Raw genomic sequence first — 26247 nt, forward strand, 5'->3', positions numbered from 1 at the left:
CAGAACCAAACCATATTGACTGCCATATATATTTAGTGTTAGCTTAATTACTCTAGGTATATTTCAAGGAAAATAAAAATAGGGCATTTTTCTGAGTAAAGACATTAGAAATTCTTATTCTTATTTCTATATATGATGAAACCATTTTTCAAATCAACTTGAAATGCATTCTAGCTTTATAGTTAGAATTTGGAGTACTTTCCTGAATACTATTCTGAAGATTTTAGTTTCTGAAATAATTAAAAGTCTAAATATATAATTTTTATATGATATGCTCAAAATCAGAATAGTATTAAAGTAAGACTTTTGTGTTTACTAAAGTTTTTTAAAGATAGGAGAAAATTTTATTCTAGTAGTTGTAATAGTGGTAATGTAATGCATTAATGTTATACATTATTAGAAGCAGATTGATAATCCTACTGATCTTCCATGTAATTCTACTCTTAAGTCAAAAGGATCAAAAACATACAGATTTTATGGAATGTTTATTAAGTTCTAGTTAATATGGCAAAGAAATCTTTTGGCCTGGTAAATTGGCGATAGAACTACCAGATATTAGACATTTAAAGGAGATTATGAATTAACTATTTTCCCCTCTTCATCAGAGATGAGTTAATAATGTAGATTTAACCATTTAGAGATAGTGTCAGGTCTAAGATGCTAACCATGTGACTCTCTCAGTGAAATTTATTTTTTCTTTTTACAAATTATCTACAATTTTTATTAAAAATAATTTCTAGGTAAATATATATACATATATATGTTTTTTGAGATGGAGTCTTGCTCTGTTGCCCAGCCTGGAGTATGGTAGCACTATCTTGGCTCACTGTAAGCTCTGCCTCCTGAGTTCACGCCATTCTCCTGCGTCAGCCTCCCAAGTAGCTGGAACTACAGGTGCCCGCCACCACGCCTGGCTAATTTTTTGTATTTTTAGTAGAGTCGGGGTTTCACCGTGTTAGCCAGGATAGTCTTGTTCTCCTGACCTCGTGATTCCCCCGCCTCGGCCTCCCAAAGTGCTGGGATTACAGGCGTGAGCCACCGTGCCTAGCTGTATATTTTTATTATACAAAATGTGTGACATTCACAAAAATATTAATAACACTATGAAAATCACCTGCAATCCCAGCCTCCTTAGATAAATACTTAATGGTTTGTTATATTTTCTTCCAATCTTTTTACCATATAAATAAATATATATATATACACACACATATTTGTATTTAATGAGATTATACTAGATAAAAAGTTGCATAACCAGTTTCATTTACTTACTGTTTGTATTCTACTAAGTATGTTCTCTGTTGTTATTTAATAAGTTAACACAAAATTAGCAACTTAAAACACCATACATTTCATTGATTCCACGGATCAAGAGACAAGGCATGACAAAACTGGATCCTCTGCTCAGTCTCATAAGGTTGCAATGAGTCAACCAGGCTACATTTTCATCTGGAGGCTTGACATGGAAAAATATGTTTGCCAGCTTATTCAGGCTTTTGGCAGAATTCATTTCCTCATGGCTGTAAGACTGAAGGCCACAGCTTTTTCACCAGCTGTCTGTCTGCGGAGGATGCCCTTAAGTGCTATTGGCCACGTGCGTTTCCTAGAAGTTACTTATAGTTCCTAGAAGCTGCCCTGCAGTTCCCTACCGTGTGATCTTCTCCAGCATGGTCACTTACTTCATCATGTCACCTCAGGGAGGGCCTTGTCCTTTTTTTTGTTTTGTTTTGTTTTTTTTTGTTTGAGACAGAGTTTTGCTCTTGCCCAGGCTGGAGTACAATGGCGTAATCTCAGCTCACTGCAACCTCTGCTTCCTGGGTTCAAGCGATTCACCTGTCTCAGCCTCCCAAGTAACTGGGATTACAGGTGCCCGCCACCCTGCCCAGCTAATTTTTGTGTTTTTAATAGAAAAGGGTTTCACCATGTTGGCCAGGCTGGTCTTGAACTCCTGACCTCAGGTGATCTGCCCACCTCGGCCTCCCAAAGTGCTGGGATTACAGGCATGAGCCACTGCAGCAGCCAGGCCTTGTCCTTCTTTTAAAAGTCTTTACCTAATTAAGTCAGGTCCACTCAAATGATCTTCTTTTTGATTAACTGAAAACAAGTGATTTAGGACCTTAGCTACATCTACAAAATGTCTTCATGTTTGCCACATTCTATTGGTTAGTAGCAAGTTAAAGGTCCCACCCACACTCAAGGGGAGGGGATTATATAGGGTGAAGCACAAGCTACAAGAATCATGGGGCCACATTAAGGTCCATTCAGCCTATGCCAAATCATTTAATTTCTTAAAAAATGTAATTCTCAAGGCAAGTATTTGTACAATTTTGTATGCTTTTAGTTGCCATGTCAAGGAACTATTATCAGATCAGTTTATAACATGAACAAATAGGTTTGTGGGGGAAGAAAAGAAAACCAGCTACTAAAGATTGAAGGAATGATAGAGCTAAAAAAAAAAACACTGTTTTCCAACTAGATTACAATAATTGATACAAAAAGAATTTTCAATGAATTATTAAACCATTGAGCAAAAGGTTTTGGAACATACATTATTTAGAACATTTCAAAGTGTGACTTCAGAGATTCTGAGATTCTTTTTTTGTTTTGTTTTGAGACAGAGTCTTGCTCTGTCACCCAGGCTGGAGTGCAGTGGTGTGATCTCGACTCACTACGACCTCCACCTCCAGGGTTCAAGAAATTCTCGTGCCTCAGCCTCCTGAGTAGCTGGAACTACAGGCATGTGCCACCATGCCTGGCTGATTTTTTTTAGCATTTTTAGTAGAGACAGGGTTTCACCATGTTGGCCAGGGTGGTCTCGAACTCCTGACCTCAAGTGATCCACCCACTTCGGCCTCCCAAAGTACTGGGATTACAGGTGTGAGCCACCATGCCCAGCCAACTTCAGAGATTATTAATTACAAAGTAAGATAACAAATTTTCAATGGAAAACTCTAGTAGATATTAACATTAACCAATTACTGAATTTAATAAAACCACTAATAATGAAAGTGCTATTATATGACTTTATATCTTGCTGGTATAGATAGGCTGTATCACCTATTTATTATGTTGAATCATAAGAATTTGTTTTTGTAGGTCAAAAGTGACAAATATCAGTAATTTATATAGTCTGAGGAAATTTGGAGAGGAAGGTGACATTCCAAAAAACAACTGGCGTGGACTCAAAATGATAATATTATGAAAGACAAAAAATAAAGGTGAGAAATTATTGTTAATTAAAATAGACTAAAGTGACATAAATCTTTGAAATGTGAAATTCTTAATTGGGTTCCAGATTTTTAAAAACTCTAAATGGGAAATGGGAAATTTGAAGATGTATCATGTTAAAATTTTTGAATCAAGTAATTGTACTGTGATAATGAAAGAAAACAACCGAATTCTTAGATCACATTTGCCGAAGTACTGAAGGATGATTTTTTTATGTAGTATCATGTAGTATCTTGATGTTCAAAAATAACTCTTACCATACATACATATATATATATAATATATATATATGTGTCTGCATATGCATATTTGTGTGTGTGTAAATATATATATACAATTGGGCATGTATGTGTGTGGAGAGGGAGGGAGGGGGAGAGAGAGAGAGAGAGACAGAGAGAGAGAGAGAGAGAGAGAGAGAGACTGTTGTATCAAAACACCAAACGTGGCATTGACTTTGAAACTGAGTGGTAGGCAGAAGTTGGAAGAACCTTGAGAAGACAGTTGGTAAAGGTTTGAAAATGTTAGTATAAGATGGAGAGAAGGGGATTCTTGTGGTAGACTAAGGAAAGTTTGGCAGTACTGGTACCTGCAATAAAAAGAACATAGAAAGGGTACCTAGTAAGCTTGCCAGTCTAGCTGGGAAGATTTCCAGGAGGAATTTTAAAAGCGGAAACTGGCTTCTTCTAGTTTGCCTGTTTTAGGTTGAATTGTGTCCCCTAAGAAAATAATGTTGAAGTCTTAGCCCTCAGGTACCTGTAAATTTAACCTTATTTGAAAAACAAAAACAAAAAAGAAAAGAAAAAAAGTATCTGTCCAAATGTAATCAAATTAAGACGAGATCATGAAGGTGAGCCATAATCCTATATGATTTGTTTACTTATAAGGAAGAGAAAAGACATCAACACACAGAAACACAGAGGAAGAATGCCATGTTACAATACAGGCAAAGATTGCAGAGATGTGTCTAATAACCAAGGAACACACCAGGGATTTTTGGCAATACCAGAAGCTAAGAGAATAGAAGAGGTTCTAACCTGGAATCTCCAGAGAGCGGATGGCCCTACCGACACTTGATTTTGGACTTCCAGCCTCCAGAACTGTGAGAGAACAAATTTCTGTTGTTTTAAACCAATCGGTTTGTGGCAGCTTGTTATGGCAGCACTTGAAAACTAATACACTCTCTATGATAAAATACCATGAAGAAAAAAACTATTTCCAGCCTTTCCCAGAAACAAACACACACACACACACACAATACAAAACATGAATTTGGGGCAGAGATCAATCCTGGGTACTTCTGTAGAACCCTTTGTTTCTATAAGACAGAAAGATCTCATTGACTATTTCAGTTAAACAAAAAACTTTCTAAGGAACTGAAGCATGTTCTTTGTAGTCCTTCTGTATTAAACAGCAGGCTTTGAGGAATCCTTTGGGCACTGTCCCACGGAAGCTTCACACTGAGCTCAAGTTAGAGGACAGTCTATCTAAAGAGATCTGTGGATCTGGTGTTTAGATAATGGAGAGAACCCCAATATGATTGATAGAAAACTATGGGGCAGAGGCAGCACAACATAAAAGTAGGCCTATGGTTCCCCCAACCTTCTAAGGGCAGGGAGAAAGCTGAGAAATCTATTCAGTTGCACATATAGGAAATTTCTTACCCAAAAGGGAGGATGACTCAGCCAGTGGAATCAAAAGTCTGGATGATAGAGTCAGGAACCTCAAAGAATTATCCCAGTGAATAGGAATAGGCCCTAATCACCAGGGACAGGCTCTCAGCTGGATTTCAGAATTGCTATAAACCAGTGACTATTATATGATTCCATTTCCCATTCTCTCCTCCCCTGCCAAGGGAATATCAATTTTGATTATTCAATCTCCACTTCACTATTGTATGTTGGGTCTGTGAACAGCAGATAACTTCTCTCTTTAGTGGCTAGGTCTTCAGATGGAAAGCAGTTATACTCAGCAAGCAACATCCAAGGATGTTCACGACACCTAGACCCAAGGAATCATGTTCAAGTAACTTCATCTGCATCTGGACCTGAATTCAGTGACAAACTCCTAGACTGATGCTTTAATAGTTATGAGATATTGGGATCTTAGAAATGAGAAGAGGTTGAATAAATTTCACATATAGAAGCCATATAAATAATTTATGGACTTAAGATAGACTATGGCAGACTAAGGATGGCCACAAATTCTTTGATATTTATTCCAATAAAAGGTGGGGTCCACCCTTTAATGGCACAGGCTCTGTGACTACTCTGACCAATAGAATGTGGTAGAAGTGTGCTGTGCCAGTTTCTGGGCCAAAGCATTAAGAGATTGGAAGCTTCTACATCCTATAGACATTCACCATACTGTAAGAAGGCTAAGCCACATAGAAAGTTGTTTTAAATGTGGGTTTTATTATTATTTAGGTATAGTGAAGCTGACAGATCAAGAGATGACTACCATTCAAAGTACTCTGTCACTCACAGATCCCAAGAGGAGAGGCATGCACTACCACACAGGCAATCACCAAGGTCAGTCAAGAGAGACAAGTAGGGAGGGGGAAACATGGATACACCTTTCTTGTGGTTTTCACGAGAAAGGCAAGGCAGGATGAGTAGGCTGAGGATTGACTAGTTTGAATAATTTCAGCAGGCTCTGTCATCTAGGGGTTATCCCTGCTTGCCTGGTAACTGGCTTTAAGATGATTAGGGAATAGGAATATTGTCTACTGGGATGTAAGAGCCAGATAGAGGAAGTAGTTCAGAGTACAGGCTCTAAATTGGTTAATTTGCATATTAAGGCACCCTGCTGGCCAAGTTGTTTGCTATCTCTAAGAATTGGGCTAGCCTAAGAGGGGCATTATCTCCCCAAGGAGCAAAGCACCAGATTCCAGAGCATCAAAAATAAAGAAAACAAGAAAATACAGTTAATACAGGAGGCCACTCTGGTCAACGGATGATAGCAGTGTGAGTGGACCATCTTAGGTGTTCAGTTAACTGAAACAAATAGCTGACCTTAGGAACAGCCACTACTTAACATATATCACATGAGAGACTCCAAGCAAAAACCACCTAGCTAATCCCAATCAGCCCAGAAAAGCACGAAAGGCAATAATAAATTGCATTTTAAGCCACTAGGTGTGAGGGTGTACAAATTCCAGCAGTAGATAACTAAAACAAAACTTGTGTCTATGTTTGTGTACGTATCCACACAGAGGAGAGTAAAAAGAAAGATAGAACAAATGTGGCAAAATATTATTAACAATAGGATCAATCTAGGGAAAGTATTTATGGGTGTTCTTTGCAATATTCTTTCAACATTCTGTAGATTTGAATTTTTAATTAGAAGTTTGAGGAGGGAAAAAACACAGAAATACAGAAAAAATACAGAAATACAATCTTATGTGTAAAATGGACATGAATTTAAGTTGTATTCTGTAAGCCAGAAGACACAGCTAAGCCTTTTTGTTTGGTTGATGATTATATGGGGAGAAAACTATTCCCATTGTGGGTAAAGCCTGGATAATTAGAGGCCTTCTCCTCTAAACTATAAATAGGGAGAAAATAAACTCTGTAAATAAAAAATTGTGAAAATATCGCCAAGACTAAAAATATTCCCACATTAGACTCCTTCCAGAGATCTTGGAATTGTTGTTATTTTCTCCCAGCAAAATTTTGAAAAAAATAAAAAGTATTCTTACATTTTTATATTTGCAAAATAAAAATTCCTCTAGCTTTCAGAAAAATAAAGGCTCTTTATTGGCTCATGTAACTGAGAAGTCCAGAGACAGGTGAGACTTCATATAAAGCCAACCATAGTTTTTCAATATATCAACAAGTACCAATTTTCTTTTTTTTTTTTCCACTGCCTTTCTCAATGCCAGATTTATCCTAAGCCTAATCCCAGTATGGCAGCGAATGGATCCTAAGGCTACCTCATATTCTCATTCTTTCAGGAAAGAGCAAATTTCTTTTAAAAACCCGAGATTTTCTAAGACCAAACTATGCTTGCAAGGCCCCAGGCCATAGCTATGTCCTGAAGATGGAATGTGATCATCAACTGTGCTTTGGTTATGTGGTTTCCTCCACAAGTCAGGAGTGATATCAGCATCTCTGATACCACCAAAAGGAAATATAGATATGCTGGGAATTTTGAAAAATAAAACAGATACTGCATGGGCAACCAAGCAAAAACCACTTTTGTGTGCATTCTCCCTCCAGTTCTCATCTATTTCTTTTTGTACATTGCTTCTTTTTTCTCTTAAGCTGCAAAATGACTACTAGTCAATTCTGAGTTTAAAACACTTTCTTTCAAGAAAATAGCAAGACTTATATGGGAAACTCCTTGTCCCAAGGCAAATTTATAGAAAAGAGAGACTGCTTGGCCTAGTGTGAGTCATGTGACCAAAAAATGTGGTCATGGCCTTGAGTCAGTTTCTATAAGCAGCAGGTATCTGCTGCACCCATTTCGTTTGTGGCGAGTGGATATCACTGAAAAAGGGTGTTTTGTGGGGAAGTAATGTAGTGAACCAATAGTTGTCATTCTATGTTTCAGCATAGATGAGGCAGTGGCTATCGGTTTAAGATAGTGTGATAGCCAGGCTCCAACATGACCCCCAGTGAGCCGTAATTCTTGTTATTCACCCCCTTGCATAATACCCTTGCACACTGAAACAGATCTGGTCTAGGTGAGTACTGTGGAAGTGATGGAATGACATCCTAGGCTAGTATAACAAAAGGCATTGTAGCCTCTGCCTTGCTCTCTTGGATTGCTCATTCTATAGGAAGCCAGGTACCATGACATCAAACAGCCCTTAATAAGCTCACATGGAGGGAAAACTGAGGACTTCCTCACAACAGCTAGTTTCATCTTACTAGTCATGAGGTTTAGCAACATTGGAAATAGAACCTTGAGCCTCAGTTTAGCCTTTAGATGACTACAACCTCAATCAACACATAATTTGTTATGTAGCAATATATGACTTACACAGATTGATATTCTCTAATTTGTTAAAGATTAAATCACTTTAGTGCTAGTTATGTGTGTATGTACATGTGCATGAATTCTGAAAACATCCCTGTAAACTTTATAAAATTAATCAGGGAACAAGCAGGGCAGGGAGTGAGAAATGAAAATAAGCCAAGCTTGCAACACATTCAGCATTAATCATTAGGTCAGCTTGTTCTCTGACCTGCTTCCTCATATTTTGGCGCCTACTGCCCTGGAATCATGTAGATCCTTTGCAAGATTATAGTTCCCCTTAACTGCTCTATAGATAATGACTTGAACATAAAACATTAAGTTTTCTCTTTGAGATATTCCCACATATCCTGCATACCAGTGAAACTACAAGCATCAGCAGGTCTGAAGGACCCCACAAGAAGCTGACTCACCAGAGAATTCAGTTTCCATGTCCCAAGGATTTCATTCCCCTTACCCCAACCAATTAACAACTCCAATTTTCCAGCCCCTCACTCTCCATAATCCCCTTTAAAAAACTCCAGCCCAGAACTCTTAGAGGAGATGAATTTGAGGGTGTCCTTCCATTTCCTTGCCCAGCATCCTTTGACCATTAAATGCTTTCTCTGCTGCATCCTTGCTGTCTCAATGTATTGGTCTGTTACTGCATAGCAGGCATATAAACCTATTGGTCCTATAACAATTCTGTTCTGGATTAGGTATTATAATTTATGACATTCTCTTCTAGAATCAAAGGAGGCTACTCTAATTTTTCTGATTAGGTAAATCGATAATTACTGATGAATCTTCTACTTGGTTAGTAAGAAAGAAAATGAAGCTTAATGAGATCAGAGAGCTTATCTAAGTTCATCCAGCTAGTGACAGCTCAGGGATTCAAGATCACATGTATTTTACCTCAGATCCCATGCTTTTAATTATTACATTTTAAATAGATTTATCTCTGGTCTTGACCCTAATTGCTCATGATTTACTAGAGAATTAAGAATGGTGGTATTTTATTTAGGATATATTATAGTCACAGAAATGATTGCTTTCTATATAATATATACTATATTTTGGCATTTGGGTGTCAGAATGACGATAACTTCATATACCACATTGAAATGGTATTCCTCTTTGTCGAGATTCTAAGCCAGTTTATAAAGATAATATTTTTCTGTATAATATGACATAATTTATTTCAAAAATGTAAAATAAAACTACCTGGTTTCAGAATTATTTTCAGATTTTTTGTCAATATAAATTTTGGGGATTTTTATTTTTTATCTTGAAATAACCAAAAATTTACAGAAAACAAAGATCTTTTAAATGAATTATTTGAAAACTAATTTGCCAAATGGATATCCCATGCCTTTCAAATACTAAAATTTACTGTGTAGTTCCTATAAACAAGGACTTTCCTTCTATGTAGCCACAATACAACCCTCAAAATTAGAAAAGTAACATTGATACATTTTTCCATCTTATTCTCAGAATCCACTCATTTATTGCTACTCGTTTTAAAAATGTCTTTTCTGGACTGGGCTCGGTAGCTCATGCCTGTAATCCCAGTACTTTGGGAGGCCAAAGCGGGTGGATCACAAGGTCAGGAGATTGAGACCATCCTGGCTAACACGGTGAACCCTGTCTCTACTAAAAATACAAACAATTAGCCGGGTGAGGTGGTGGTGCCTGTAGTCCCAGCTACTCGGGAGACTGAGGCAGGAAAATGGCGAGAACCCGGGAGGCGGAGCTTGCAATGAGCCAAGATCGCCACTGCAGTCCAGCCTGGGCGAAACAGCAAGACTCCATCTCAACAACAAAAAAAATGTCTTTTCTGCAAAATGATTTCATTTATAATCATATTAACCAACATCAGTTTATAATTACATCAAGCAACATCATAACTAAAATACAATTTATATAGCAGTATGTGGCTCATACAGATTTATATTTTCTATATTGTTAAAGAAAAAAGGACTGGATGAGGTGATTCATGCCTGTAATCTCAGCACTTTTGGAGGCTGAGGTGGATGGATTGCTTGAGCCCAGTTATTCGAGATCACCTGGGCAACATGGTGAAAACATGTCTCTAAAAAAACTACAAAAGTTAGCTGGGTGTGGTGGCACACACATGTAGTTCCAGCTCCTGGAAAGGCTAAGGTGGGAAAATCACCTGAGCCCAGGGGGGTCCAGGCTACAGTGAGCTGTGATGGTGCCACTGCACTCCAGTCTGGGTGACAGAGTGAGACTCTATATCAAAAAAAAAAAAAAAAAAAAAAAAAAGGAAAAGAGAAACTTTCATATATGTTTATTCTCCTTTAGTATCAAAGAGTTCCTTAGTCTTTCCTTGATTTTCATGAGCTTTGCGTTGCTGTAGTTGGTAATAATTTTATAGAATGCCTCTTAGTTTGGTCATATCTGATCTCTCCTCATGATTAGATTCAGATTATGTATCTTTGGTAGGAATATTACAGCAGTGGCTGTATCCTCCTCTTTGCCTTTCAGGTGACACATGATTTCAACTTTTTCCATCATTGATGATGGTTCACTTTGACCACTTGACTAAGATGATGTCTACTCGGATTGCCTACTGTAAAGTTACTCTTTTATTTTTTTGGAAATATAGTAAATATTTTGTGTAAAGAGACTTCAAAGTCATGTAAATATCCTATTCCTTATTACATTTTCAGTTTATTAATTTATTTATTTTGGTATAGATTCACGGTTCCCACTTGATTCAGTAAGCTATAATCCATTACTATCATTATTGGCTTGTTCATGTTGTTTCTTAGTTGACCAATGGGACCTATTTTAAGCTGGCTTTTATGTTCTTTTGATATATCCCCTTCATTCTTTGAGCATTTCTTTGTTTCTGGCACAAGATATTCTAGGTTCATCTCGTAATTTTCTTGCTCCAGACAAGATATTATCATTTCTACCAGGAGCCCTGATTACCTTTAGTGGAAATGGTTTTGAGAAGCCAAGTTTTGAACTCTAAGTTTGCTCGTGTTATTGGGATGTTACTGATTCGATCCCAGATAAGTGAACAGACCTAGGGAACGTGTGAGTGTACACATGCAACATAACACAATATACATCTGTATTTACTGCCTTATGTGTTGGGCTGTTGCAAACCTTTAGTTCGCACTTACCCATCCAGCTCCCACTCAACGCCACAGCGTTCAGTTTAGTTTCCTCCCTTTCATATTTGTCTCCCTTCTATGATATCGAGGAATCTGGCTGTCATGATGATTAACATATTTACTTCTTTGAGCAATCTCCTTTATGTTACCAATCTCCAGTTTTCTCTATAGATGCATTTTCCTTTTCAGGTAGATGCATTCCTCTTCCTTCTTGGATCTGATTCCTCACAATGGCTGAGGTAGAAGAGTCGCTTCAACCCAGGAGGTAGACGTTGCAGTAAGCTGAGATCATGCCACTGCACTTCAGCCTGGGTGACAGTGAGTGAGTCTCTGTCTAAAAAAAAAAAAAAAGAAAGAAATTGGTGAAGGCAGCCATCTAGGGAGGCCCATAATCACTCAATGACTAACTGATAGAGAATATGAAAGTCCAACCCCCTCATCTCAAGGTAAAAGAAACTACAGGTGCAGTTATGTTCTTAGCATCTCCTTCCCCATCACGCTATGTGGATCTGGCCCAGCCCCTTCCTCATTCCTATTCCAATGCCTTCACTCCCTTACCTTCCTTAGGTTCCTTCCTTCTGAAAAGCACTCCCTCAATAAATGACAGGCATCCGAATTTCTGTCTCATGCTCTGCTTCTAGAGATCCCAAACTAAGATAACATTTTATAATCAGTTTATACATGCTTCATGGGTGCTTTAACAAGAATACACACACACACACACACACACACACATATATACACAAATTATATATATATAATTTGTACATATGTGCCTATGTATTTATGCACACATATCACATTGATCTTATTTTGAAATAGTAATGGATGTTCCCTTTCCCCAGTATATGCTTGTTTTCATTTCTTACCTCAGTTCAGACAGAAACAATAGCTTTCTATATTCTCTGTTACAGGGAAAAGACTAATACAGCTTAGAATTAGGAGTCAAGTTATGGTTGTGCTTTTCCAAATCAACTCCTGAAACTCATAGCAGAGGAAATAATCTTGATAGCAAAGGTGTTCACTGCTAAGAACCACCCTATTTTTTTCCTCATCTCAATAAATGCCAGCACCATTTACCCAGTTGTTGAAATGAAAATCTCGAAGCTATACTTGATCAATCTTGCTCTTTCTTTCACATTGAACATCTGGTTCTCTAGCAAATTCTATTGGCTCTACATTCAAAATACAACCCAAATCAAATATTTTCTCAACACTTCCACTACTATATCTATTCTGTCTCTCTCTCTCTCTTTCTTTTTTTTTTTTCAAACACACAAGACTATAAAAAACAATCATAAGATGCTGTGCTTGATGCCTGGAGGTTTGCTATATTAAACATTTTTTGTTTTTAATTTTCATGGGTACATAGTAGGTGTATACATTTATGGAGTGCATGAGATATTTTGATAGAGGCATGCAATATGTAATAATTACGTCATACTATATCTATTCTCACCTGGATGACTACCATTAACTCCTAATTTATCTCATTTCCCCTCTTGAATCCACCCTCACAATCTTCTTCCTACAACAAACAGGCCAAACCTTTTAAAATGTAAATCAATCCCCTCGTTCCTCTCCAGAACTCTCTATGAACCTCCGATCCCACTTACAATAAAGTACAAAATCTGCGTAATCTGGATCCAACTCTTCTTCCAACTTCTCTTTTCACACTGCCTCTCACTTGCTCTTGCTTCCTTCGTACTAATGCACAGTCCTGCTTCAAGAAAATTTACACTTTCTAGAACAATTTTTTAAATATGTATCTCATATCTCAGTGACTCTCTCCCTACTTAATTCATATCTCTGCCTAAAGGTCATTTCCTCAAGGAATACTTTCTCAATCTCTCAATTCTTTCTCTTTCTCTCTCTCTCTCTCTTTTTTTTTTTTTTTTTCCTGAGACAAGTTCTTGCTCTCTCACCCATGCTGGAGCACTGGAGTGCAGTGGTGCAATCACAGCTCACAGATGCCTTACCCTACCGGGCTTAGGTGGGTCTCCCGCCTCAACCTCCCAAGTAGCTCAGACTATAGAACTGTGCCACCATTCCTGGCTGATTTTTGTCTTTTCATTTTATTTTATATTTTTAATACAATTTTTTTTTTTTTTTAAATTTTTGAGACAGAGTCTCGCTCTGTCACCCAGGCTGGAGTACAGTGGCATGATCTCAGCTAACTGCACCCTTTGCCTCCTGGATTCAAGAGATTCTCCTGCCTCAGCCTACTGAATAGCTGGGATTATAGGAATGTGCCACCATCATTGGCTAAGTTTTGTATTTTTAGTAGAGATGGGGTTTCGCCATGTTGGCCAGGCTAGTCTCGAACTCCTGACCTCAAGTGATCCCCCCACCTCTACCTCCCAAAGTGCTGGGATTATGGGCATGGACCACCACACATGGCCTCAAGCATCATCTTTAAAAGTATTCTTCACTACTCTCTATTTTCTGACTGTACTTTTGTTTACCAGAGTGTACTTTTACCTACACTACATTTGTATCTCTTATTCGTTTATCCACTTTCTTCATGTAATGAAGGCTTATAAAAGACTTATCTATTTTGTTTACTATTATTTCTTCCACATATCTAATAGTGTCTGATACATAATAGCAGTTCATTTTTACATAAATGGATGAATTAAGAATGGTTACATGAATGAACGACTCAAACTAATGCCAGGCATTGGTTAGTTTTATCCAACTAAAACTATTTACTTCGTTAGATCATGCATATTTTATGCAGTTTGGTAGTTTGTTTTTTCCTGATGTTTATGACATCCCTTTTTTTCTCTCATTTTGTGTAAAAGCTATGTTTGCTCACCTCACATTATCTTCAGTATCTTTAATATGAATCATGCCATTTAGTCCTGAATTTTAATCTTAGTTTCATTCCTTGATTTTATTCTTCTTGAACCCCACAGACTTTTGGCTCTAATTTGAACTTACGTCTGTATAAACACGCATTCTTGTACAGATATTTCATTGACCCTTACATTTCTAAGGGCCTTTCTTAATCCCTTGGGTGGTTAAAATGAAAATCTTGGATTTATACTTGACCTTGCTCTTTTGTTCACATCGACCATCCAATCTTCTAGCAAATCTGATCAGTTTTAACTTCAAAATCTAATCCAAATCCAATATTTTCTCAAGTCCTCCACTACCATGCTTATTTCTCAGCTGGATCACTGCCATGATCCCAACTTAGCAACCACACTGTCTTTGTTTTAAACTTTATTTCCCCCTAGAAATACTTTCCAGGAGCCTTCCATCTTTCTGCTCTGATTTGGACAGATTGCTCTCCAGGCCTGCTTTAGAACTGTCATGTTGGGACTTCTCTTTATTTCTATTTTGGTTTAAATTCACCTTTTACTGGATCCAATGTCTTAATCATGCTTAGTTAATCCATCATTTTGCCAAAGTATATCCTCAAATCAATCTCTCTCACTGACATGCTCTCACGTACGTGTATACTACTCTCAATTTCTAAAATCTTCCCTTTATCCTTACATCTTTTTAAATTCATCTGCATCAGCCCTCCATGAGAGTTCTCAATCTGAACACTTGTTTGTCCCTCTTCTATTTTTTTTTCTTTCTTTTTTTTTTTTTTTTTTTGAGACAGAATCTCGCTTTGTCACCCAGACTGGAGGGCAGTGGGCTAGTCTCAGCTCACTGCAACCTCCACCTCCCAGGTTCAAGCGATTGTCCTGCCTCAGCCTCCCTAGTAGCTGGGACTATTGGCGTGTGCCACCACACCTGGCTAATTTTTGTAATTTTAGTAGAGACAGGGTTTTGCCATGTTGGCTAGGCTGGTCTCCTGACCTCAGGTGATCCACCTGCCTCGGCCTCCCAAAGTGCTGGGATTACAGACGTGAGCCACTGCGCCTGGCCTATTTTTTCATTGATAATACCTCCTATGTTCACCCCTTCCATTTTCTCCAATTTAGTCTCTATTTGAACTCCACTGAGTCATATTAGGACCCTTAGATCAATCATTTATATGTAAGATTTTTCCTTTATATTTTTTACTCTCTATTATTTTGTTCTATATTCCAGGAGATTTTATTTACTCTTATCTTCCAAAGTTCATAGGCAATTTCTGTTTTTTAATTATACATTTTCATTTTCTGTAGCTTTTATTTTTTATTGATACTTTTATATAGCATGTAATTATTTTTCATAGATGCAATATCTTAGTGAATGTCTATAAAGACAGTAAACAATTTCTGGAATGTTATCTTTCTTCTGAAAATTGCCTTGATTTCCTCTTGGTACTGTCTTTTTATTTTTTATATTTATCTTCTACTTGCAAACATTTTTTTCTTTTTTTTTTTTTTTGTTTTTGAGACAGAGTCTCGATCTGTCACCCAGGCTGGAGTGCAGTGACTGGATCTCAGCTCACTGCAAGCTCCGCCTCCCGGGTTCACGCCATTCTCCTGCCTCAGCCTCCCGAGTAGCTGGAACTACAGGTGCCCGCCACCTCGCCTTGTATTTTTTAGTAGAGATGGGGTTTCACCGTGTTAGCCAGGATGGTCTCAATCTCCTGACCTCGTGATCTGCCCATCTCGGCCTCCCAAAGTGCTGGGATTACAGGCTTGAGCCACCGCGCCCAGCCTCAAACATTTTAATTATCAATCCATAATGATAATATGAGTAATATCTTGGGTTATTGGTTCATAAATAATAGGAAAAAAGTGCTCTCTTTGTACATTAACAGAGTATGTTGGCTGATTCTTAAGGGTAATGAGTCAGATACCTGGCTTTTATTTCAGATGTGCCTTACATTCTAGAATTAAACGAGATTTAAACGAGGGTGCCAACACCCAAATTCACTTCTTTACTTCTTACCAGAGGGCTCTTTTGAATCATTTAGAGAACTGTACTCTGTTGGAGGTTTCACTGGGTACATGCCGGCAGCAGGTTGTTCTGCATGTGGAGGTTTGAGGAGGGGGTGTAAAGTGCCTGGTGCTCAGTGATATATAACATTTCCATGTTCGAACCTGGACTCCCTCCTCTTCATTTCCTCTGTGGTAATTGTACAATGGATTCCCACAGCCTGCTATATTTGTTGGCATTCTTCAATCCACTTTCTGTCTTCCAGACATTTGATAAAACCTCTTGCCTGATGATACCACACCTTTTTGTTCTCTTTGTGCATATAGTAGTTTTAAAAAATTCTATCAACATCACTGGGAAGAGAGAGAAGATTAAGTTTCCAGTCTACCCTGCAGACTCAGAGCCATTAATGGACTATTGCTGCCTTTTAAAAAAAAGCATGTAACCACATATTTGATTCAAGTGTTTTCACCCCTCTAATAAGAAACAAAAGTCCATCATAAGATCTGTCTTACTGTCTTTTCTGACCCTCACAGGAGATCTTGGCCACTGAATATTTGTGGACCTCAAACTACATATCAGCAAAATTGAGAGATTTCTAAATGATTTCCACCCTAAAATTATAGCTCTAAATCTATGGCAAAACATTTATTAATATGTTTACAAATATTCTTCTGGTTATCATAGAATGCTTACTGATGTATGTTCTAGAATGACAAAACAAGAATTAGAAGGCTTAGAGTTATTGAACAAGAAAATGATTATTCTCCAAAAAAAAAGAATTATTTTTCCATTATAAGTTATATTCTGAGGAGGCAAACCTAGCTGGCATTAAAACAGTAATGTTTTATTTATAGGAAAAAAAAATAAAAAATTGACAGCTCAATTCACTTTAAAGACAAGTCACACCAAAATATCATAAGGATTCTTTCCTTTGCAAATGTTTGTATTGCTTCCTGAATCTTTTTCCCATTATGAGAACCAGAGAACATGTAGCATACAGTGATGTATTGGCTTTTGTTCACAGCATGTTCATGACAATGCTATGGATTTTGGGTCAACTTGCTGCAAATGAGATCTTAGATTTCGACTTGTAAAAGTTAGTGGGTTTGTTTGTTTGTTTGTTTGTGCTGGTGAGACACAGGGACACAAAATGGCAGTTGTAATTTTTTATTTTATTTTATTTTTTTTATTTATTCATTTTGAGATGGAGTCTTGCTCTGTCACCCAGGCTGAAGTGCAGTGGTACCATCTAGCTCACTGCAAGCTCCACCTCCCGGGTTCACACCTTTCTCCTGCCTCAGCCTCCTGAGTAGCTGGGACTACAGGCGCCCACCACCATGCCCAGCTAATTTTTTTGTATTTTTAGTAGAGACGGGGTTTCACCGTGTTAGCCAGGATGGTCTCGATCTCCTGACCTCGTGATCTGCCTGCCTCGGCCTCCCAAAGTGCTGGGATTACAGGTGTGAGCCACCGCGCCCAGACTAGTTTCTTTTTAAAGAATAAAATTGTATCATCAACTGAAAATATTTACCTTTATTGGTTCTTACCTTGAAGAGTTTGGCTTAATCTGAGACAGCAGCCTGCTCTTTAACGTGTCTGTAAATTTAACATTATTTGAAAAGCTAATGAAGCACTTTTTAGTTTCTACTTCCTTTTTGAGTGTACAGTTCTGTTGATGGATGAGGAAATATTTGGAATACATATTAGTAAATTCTGACACATACATGTGCAGAGTTTTATGTATGCATGTAGGAGAATTGCAAGGATCGCGAATGCATCACAAAACATATTGGCTCTGTTATAATTGGACCCTGGAGAAAAACTGCCCTGCTGCAGCTTGAGGCTTTTCTTCTGGGAATGAAGAACAAAAACAAAAACAAACAAAAAAAAACGTCGCTTTTTTCTTACCAGTTTCATTTCTATACACCTTTAGCATCAATTTAAACTGCAGAAATAATAGTACTAAAATATATACTAGAAAAAAAGTTAAACTTCATGGAAAGAGTATCTTCACAAATCAGATTCTATTTCCTGAAGTTGTATATTTTTTGGCAAACTTGTTTTCATTTTATCGAGTCATTCACGATTATAAAATATTCATCCGAGATTATTTACAAGAGTAGGTAAATTAAGATGGAATCACCAGATTCAAGGAGTCTATATCTTTCAAAAAGAATCTGTTGCTTTTTTTGGGTGACAGGATGTCCTTAGTTTTATGTTATCCCTAATGGGAATGTTCAGAAACTTGTTTTAAGTGTCAATTCTCATATTCATTATGTGAATAGTAAACAAGCTTGTGTCGGAGTTTGGTTTGAATAATCTTTGTTTATAACTTAGTCTCTTTTTAATTGCTCAGTTTTCTGTAGTCCCAAATCCCTTTGCTCCTCCGCTTCACATGGGGCTCATCACATTTGTCTTTTTTTCTGTTTTGTGCATGTGGCGTTTTTTTGTTTTTGTTTTTGTTTTTTTCCATCCTGTGAGATTCCTAATGACGGAGATCATATTCTATTAATTGTTGTTGCTCCACAGCCTAGGTTGGTATTTGCCAAGAGCTACACAGAGTGTTAAGTTTATTACTGAACTATCTGTGCTTTTAAAAATGCCATCTCTTTTTAGCCATTTTCTCTCTCCTCTAAATTCATAGAGAAGTGTAAAAATAATAAGAGAATATTACACTTTAACCAAGCTGCTGAAAAGTAGGAAACAGAATGAAATAATGAGTAACTTTTTACAAATAAGTCGAATCAACCTAGATTTTGACAAATCTAGGCAATAACGAAGACTTTTAATAACCATAGAAAGAAATTTTGTTTTTTTTAGAAGGCTTATGAACAACAAATTATCATTGCAAAGCAGATTAAAAACACAAAAGTGGCTAAAGAGTCTAGGTAAATGTACTAAAGCTTACAAGCTGGATTATTCAGTGTTTCAATAATCTCCAAATGCCTGAAGTACGGGGACCACCCTGTGTCCTAATGAACACACTCATCCTTTCCTTAAATAATTCCCTTACTTTGATAATTTATAATTTCACTCCCAGTTTCTTCCAATTTGTTGTGGAGCAACTTCCATAAAGGACACAGTCTCTGAGATGCAACCATTTGAAACTAATAATTATCAGGTCATGACTACGGAAAAGAAATTATTTAGTCAATGCATTAGTACAAAAACAGCTGATCATTGGTCTGCTCACACTTCCTCCTACCTTCCTCCACCTTCCTCCACCTTCCTCTCTTTGTCCATAATCTGGTTTCTGTTAAAGAGCCTATTCTTATACTGTTTGAACCTCATCTTTCACCCACATACATCGTGCTGCTTTGCAGGTAACCATGACAATATTTCACAGGACTGAGGTTAGGTGCCATATGAAATGCAGCCATGCTGTCTTAAATTTATTAGCAAACACACCTTTCCCAAAACACACACACACAAACAAATGTCATGTTAAAACTGCATGACATTTGGGAACTCTTAAAATACCAAGTGTGCAATCAAATGATTTAATGAGTGGGGGGAGATAATGATTCTTTTGCTGGGAACAAATAAAAGCATATAAATCCTTGCTAATACAACAACAGTATCTTAATTTTTTCTACATTATTATCCCAAGTACTTTCACTTCTTCAGTATCTGCCTCCTTAAGATTTACATTAATTAGAAACATTTTCTAACTAATAATCACAACAAGGTTGAAGGTAGATATATTTTCTGGCTTGCAGCTTAAAAGATAAATATTGTTAATAATTATTAGTCATTTAGTATTTCTAATCAGACAACTGTGGTATAACATGAACACACTGGTCAAGGAGTAAGAAGTTTGAGATTCAGATTCTGGGCAATTATAGCAATTGCTGGATCATCCAGAGTTTTTCCCATATGGACTATATTTTAAGGTTTTGTTTACTCACATTTACTAATTCAATTATCTCTTTACTGGCAATTCAAGTATCTCCCGTTCTTGCCTCTCTACAGAGCTTTAGTTCATTACGGAGTTGAAATAAAAGCATAAAACCCATCCAAAATAAATCTTTTTTTGAGCATTAGTGGAAACACTCTCCTAGACACTGAGGCTAAAAGAAAGATACTAGATGTTATCCCAGAACTTGGAGACATAAGTCACATCTTATTTAGCCTTTCTCTAAATGGTTTCTTTCCTTGTTAAACTAGTATATATTTCACAATCAATACTGTCACACTCTTAGGTGTTCCCAAAAAATGTGTGATACAGAGGCCCAGCCCTCAGGAAGTTCATACTCTATCTATCCCATTATTTCTTCTTCCACTATATTTCTGTAATTCTTGCTCTTATCTCAGTACTAGAGTCAGTGTCTTTTTCTTGAACTTTGCCCAGTGTCTTTTACCCATCAGATTAAATTCTTGAAAACAAAGCTTCCAACATATCACTAACTCTAAAGGCTTCCAACTGCATAAAATTTGTCATTGAAGGATCTCCAAAACATGCTTCTCAGCAAACCTTGTGTTATTCCATTACCATATTTTTGCCAACATTGTTCCTTTTACCAGGCACTTCCCATTGTTTTTAGTTCATCAGTATTTAATGACCAAGTTAGGCTACAACTGCTCTTTGAAGCCTTCTCAGACGTTCAAAATGATATCATTAATAATAAATAAAAACAGCAATAATAATAATGTCTAATAGTTGGATACTAGGTCTATGTTCCAGTTATGTACCATGGTAATCATCTTACATGCATTATCTCAGTCTCTGCATTAATTTTCTATTGCTGTTGTAATAAATTAATACAAATTTACTGGCTTAAAACACAAATCGGTTCTGAAGGTTAAAAGTCTAATAAATTCCGAACCTGGCTCCCCATTTCCTTTTTTAAGGATCCTTGTGATTACAGTGGACCACCCAGATAATTCAGAATAATCACTTAATCTCAGGGCCTTTAACTTAATCACATCTGCAAATTCTCTTTTGTCATGTAAGATAACATACATATTATCTCCCATAATAAGCTCTTATTTTTTTCACAAGAAAATATTTCTGGGTGAGATGAGGACTGTATATCATATGGGCAACTTATGTATTTTCCTCCATGGGAAGTAACAGAGAACTGAGAGAGTGTGGAGCCATTATATCACCTCAGATGTTGTAGAGTCGATGGGAGTGGGTGGATATAGGAGACTAGTGATTAAAAACATGATCTCTGTATTCAGAAAATCTGGACTGGACTAACGTAACGCTTCTATTCGCATTATGTGACCTTGAGAAGTTGCCTTTAAAAACTTTGTGCTTTAATTTCCTCTTCTTCAAAACAAGGACAATAATGATCCCTATCTCATGGGGCCACTTTGAGGATTAAATGAGTTAATCTATGTAAGTACTTCCAAAAGCTATTGGGATGTACAAGTGTTCAAGAAATGTCAGCACTTACTGTTGTTATTATCATTACTAGACAAAGTTGTGGAGATACCTGTGCTATCACTATCAGTCAGAAAGTGGGCAGCATGACTGTGGTGAATTGAAGTGCAGAGCAGAATATGAATGCGAGATTGCTATTAATAAGAAAAAGCAAAAGACATTTTTAATACCTTGCAAAAAAGACTAGAAATAATATCCATAAAATATGTTTTTAGAATGTTTCTATGTGGTGAATGATACAGAGCATTTGGTCCGGAGCCTGTAAAAATAAACTTCTCTGATGATGTGTATTTGTCTTCAAAGCTACTAGGATTTATTTTTGTATTTCCTTTTGTCATAGGTTGGGCTTCCTCGAAATTGATCCTGAGATTAGGATTCTTGTTCAAGTGATGTCTTACAGAAAGGGAAGCGGTAGGAGCAGAACAGGTCAGAGAGGTGCTTTCAGAAGCTAGTTTCATCCTGAGAGCACGGTGGGGTACTCTGAGTGAAAATTAGACAAATAAGTTAGTTCCATGTTGGGGAAAGGACCCAGCCAGTCAGCACAGGTCTGGGTGAGAAATAGCCTTCTAGGTGAGACAGCTTCAGTTTTGCAAGTCTTGGGAGAAGGGGGTGGTTGTGAGTTGATAACAGCTGATGCACATAGCGACTGGTACATGGGTGCACTAGGCAGTTAAAGGGATCTGAGAAGGACACCAACACCATCCACTGTATGTATTTGAGTTCTTCTCTGTGTATTAGGGTCTTCTTCTTCAGATTGCCCTCTTTCTCTCTAGACTGTACACATGAACCCAAAGAAGAAAAAGCCTTCTGCTGCTCTACTAGGCTTCTGCTATGTATTAAGGTCATACTTATACATAATACTATGTAATCTGATGTTCTCTCTGGTTCCACTAATCTGAAGGATACAAAAAGGAAACAATGGCATTGACAACAAAAAAAAACTCCCTTGCTCAACTCCACCAGCAGAGTGTCTATAAAACTTATTCCCAACCCCTCCTTCCTGGGTTTAGGGTACCTCATGCTGAGGAAGCATAACCTTTCTCTTCTCTTCTTCTACCTTGATGTGCCCAACATTTCTTCCTATACTATTTCTGTTTTCCTATTGGCAGCCATTACTCAGGTCATTTCCACCACTTCTTTCTGATCTTAGTGTGGCTGTTACTATACTTACCTGTTTCTCTTAACAGGCATTATGCCAAACTGGGTGGAAATGTCTCCTTCTGCACATACATTCTATAAAACATTGTATTCATACAATTGTCATGATGAAATGCTGCCCTGTGTCATCAGTCTCCCTGAAAGACTGTATGAGTGTGGGCAGTTAATATTTATTGAGCTCTTACTAAGTGCAGCGCATGGACTTACCACTTTTAAAGATAATCTCATTTATTTCTCACAAGAACCCAATAAGATAAGCACTCTCATTATATTCATTGTCTAGCTGAGGAAATGAAAAGATCATAGAGAGAAAGAGGCAGAGATAATTAATTAAGACAAAATAGCTTGGAAGTATAAAAGCTGAGATTCAAACTTTAGGATTGTCTGTCTCAGAATCCATACCTTAAAAGAATCTAAAAAATATATACTGCCTCTTTTTTTTTCTTTTTCTTTCTTTTTTTTTTTCAATACAGGCTTTTCCTCCTCTGTGCTTATGCATAAATTGTAGAGGGTAGAGAGCAATCTGAATGGAATAATTGTACTCCAAACACAGCATCCCGTTTAAAGACTGTCATTGGACCAACTCCATTCACGGTTCAAAGTCAACGTCTTACCAATTTTAAGCTTCACCTAAAAGTTTTAACGTCGACTCTTATTACTGGATGGTTTAGGAGTCTTAAACCTGTAAGCCAGTTGTCAGTCTGAAGAAATAAGAAGCTCTCTTATAAATAAGCTCCTGTTTGACCTTCCTTCCAATTCTTCAAATTTGACACTTTCCAACTGACTTGTCTTCTGTATCCCTGCTATATTTCATATTCATTTCTCTCTTTTATATATATATATATATATATATATATATATTTTTTTTTTTTTTTTTTTTTTTTTTTTTTGAGACAGAGCCTTGCTTTGTCAGCCATGCTGGAGTGCAGTGGCACGATTTCGGCTCACTGCAACCTCCTTCTCCTGGACTCGAGCAATTCTCCTGCTTCAGCCTCCCGAGTAGCTGGGATTACAGGTGTGTGCCACCACGCCCAGCTAATTTTTATACTTTTAGTAGAGATGGGATTTCACCATGTTGCCCAGGCTGATCTCAAGCTCCTGACCTCAGGTAATCTGCTTGCCTTGGCCTCCCAAAGTGCTGGGATTACAGGTGTGAGCCACCGTGCCCAGCCCATATTCATTTCTTAACATGTACTCTTATGTCAGTAATTGTGTCAGTAATTATTTCAGATACGCTATAAGGATCTGCTCATAGAAAAATGATCCAACAAGGCAGCACAGAGATATATCGGAAGTGAAAAACAATGGAAAGACTACATAATAAACATAAATCTGCATAAATATTGACTTTATAAAACAATATAAACAATGTTTTAAGGAGTTAAAATACTTTTTAATAATAACACAAAAAGCAGGAATGGTATAAATCAAGTTAATATGTTCCAATGTGTTTGCATTGTCTAAGAAATGCTGAGTATTAGTTTTTATTAGACTTTAATAAGTCAGCAATGTAACCATTAGAGTAACCACTAAAAGAATAATATATAATTATCAGTCTAACAAGGCAGAAAATATAAATAATAAGAAAATAATCTGAGAGAAGGCAAGAAAAAAGGAGCACAGCAAAGGTGGATAAATAGAATGCAGAGAGTAGCGTGGCAGATTTGAACTCAAATACAATGGTACTTACAGTAAATGTAAATAGACTGAAAACACTAACAAACATTTTCAGACTGGATTTAAAATAAAAATTTAAAAACCTATGCTGCTTACAAAAGACATTTCTTAAGTTGAAATAAAAGACTAAAAGTAAAAGGATGAAAAAAAATAGTATTCAAAAACTAACTAAAAGAAAGCTCATACTAACAGTGGCAAGCAGCATTACTACCAATAAAGAGGAATATTTCCCAATTAAACTTTGAGTCACTAGAATGATATGGCAATTCTAGACTTTTATGTACCTACTAACATTCTCTAGGTAAAACAAATACATAAAAAACAAATTCACAGCCATAATTGGAGATTTTAACACATCTCTCTTTGTAAATAATAAAACAGGTTAAAAACCAATCAAGATGTAGACTTGAACATTACTAACAAAGTTGATCTAATTACATATTAATAAACTTACAGCTAAGTTATAGAATTCACATTCTTTTCAAGTTCACATAGAATGTTTAACACAACTGATCATATGCTGGGCCAGGCAAGTCTTCACATTCTTCAAAGTACTAACATAGGTACCGAGCCCCCGGCGCTTGCCTGGGAGGGAGGCGAGGCTGCCCGCGTCCCCGGAGCTCCCGATCCCTGGGAGGCGGCCCCGTCCCCCTGCCATGCGCCTGGGGGACGGAAACACGGGACGGAGTTATCTTTAGCTCCTATACCACCACCACCACCATCACAGCGCCTCCCTCCAGGGTCCTGCAGAATGGGGGAGATAAGTTGGAGACGATGCCCCTCTACTTGGAAGAAGACATTCGCACTGATATAAAAGATGATATATATGACCCCACCTACAAGGATAAGGAAAGCCCAAGCCCCAAGGTTAATTATGTCTGGAGAAACGTCATCCTTATGTCTCTGCTACACTTGGGTGCCCTGTTTGGGATCACTTTGATTCCTACCTGCAAATTCTACTCCTGGCTTTGGGGGTTATTCTACTATTTTGTCAGGGCCCTGGACATAACAGCAGGAGCTCATCCTCTGTGGAGCCACCCCTCTTACAAAGCTCGGCTGCCCCTGCAGCTCTTTCTGATCATTGCCAACACAACATATCATTCCAGAATGATATCTATGAAAGGGCTCACGACCACCGTGCCCATCACAAATTTTCAGAAACACATGCTGATCCTCGTAATACCAGACATAGCTTTGTCTTCTCTCACGTGGGCTGGCTGCTTGTGTGCAAACACCCAGCTGTCAAAGAAAAGGGTGGTAGGCTAGACTTGTCTGATCTAGAAGCCGAGAAACTGGTGATGTTCCAGAGGAGGTAGTACCAACCCCAGTTTGCTGCTGGTATGTGCTTCATTCTGCCCACGCTTGTGCCCTGTGAAACTTTTCAACACAGCTTGTTCGTTGCCACTTTCTTGCGGTATGCTGTAGTGCTTCATGCCACCTGGCTGGTGAACAGTGCTGCTCACCTCTTCGGATATCCTCCTTATGACAAGAACATTAACCCCCCGGGAGAATGTCCTGGTTTCACCTGGAGCTGTGGGTGAGGGCTTCCACAACTACCACAACTCCTTTCCCTGTGACTACTCTGCCAGTGAGTACCGCTGGCACATCAGCTTCACCACATTCTTCATTGATTGCATGGCCTCCCTGGGTCTGGCCTATGACTGGAAGAAAGTCTCCAAGGCCTCCACCTTGGCCAGCATTAAAAGAACCGGAGACTGAAGCTACAAGAGTGGCTGAGTTTGGGGTCCCTCAGGTTCCTTTTATAAAAGCCAGCCAGGCAGAGGTTTTAATGTCTGTTTATTAACTACTGAATAATGCTACCAGGATGCTAAAGATGATGATGTCAACCCATTCCAGTAC

General features: G+C 37.7%; 1 protein-coding gene across 1 annotated transcript; it reads left to right on the forward strand.

Annotated features, from left to right (window-relative positions):
* Positions 1-1423: 1423 nt before the first annotated feature.
* Positions 1424-26247, forward strand: LOC103227388 (stearoyl-CoA desaturase-like). Its single transcript, XM_073008678.1, is given in 8 exon segments — positions 1424-1594; positions 3296-3420; positions 5652-5756; positions 21893-21963; positions 22740-22857; positions 24951-25479; positions 25482-25883; positions 25885-26247. Coding segments are annotated over 8 exon segments (1743 nt in total). The 3' UTR covers positions 26107-26247.

The sequence above is a fragment of the Chlorocebus sabaeus genome, chromosome 21 (assembly GCF_047675955.1).
Source record: "Chlorocebus sabaeus isolate Y175 chromosome 21, mChlSab1.0.hap1, whole genome shotgun sequence".
Lineage (NCBI taxonomy): Eukaryota > Metazoa > Chordata > Mammalia > Primates > Cercopithecidae > Chlorocebus > Chlorocebus sabaeus.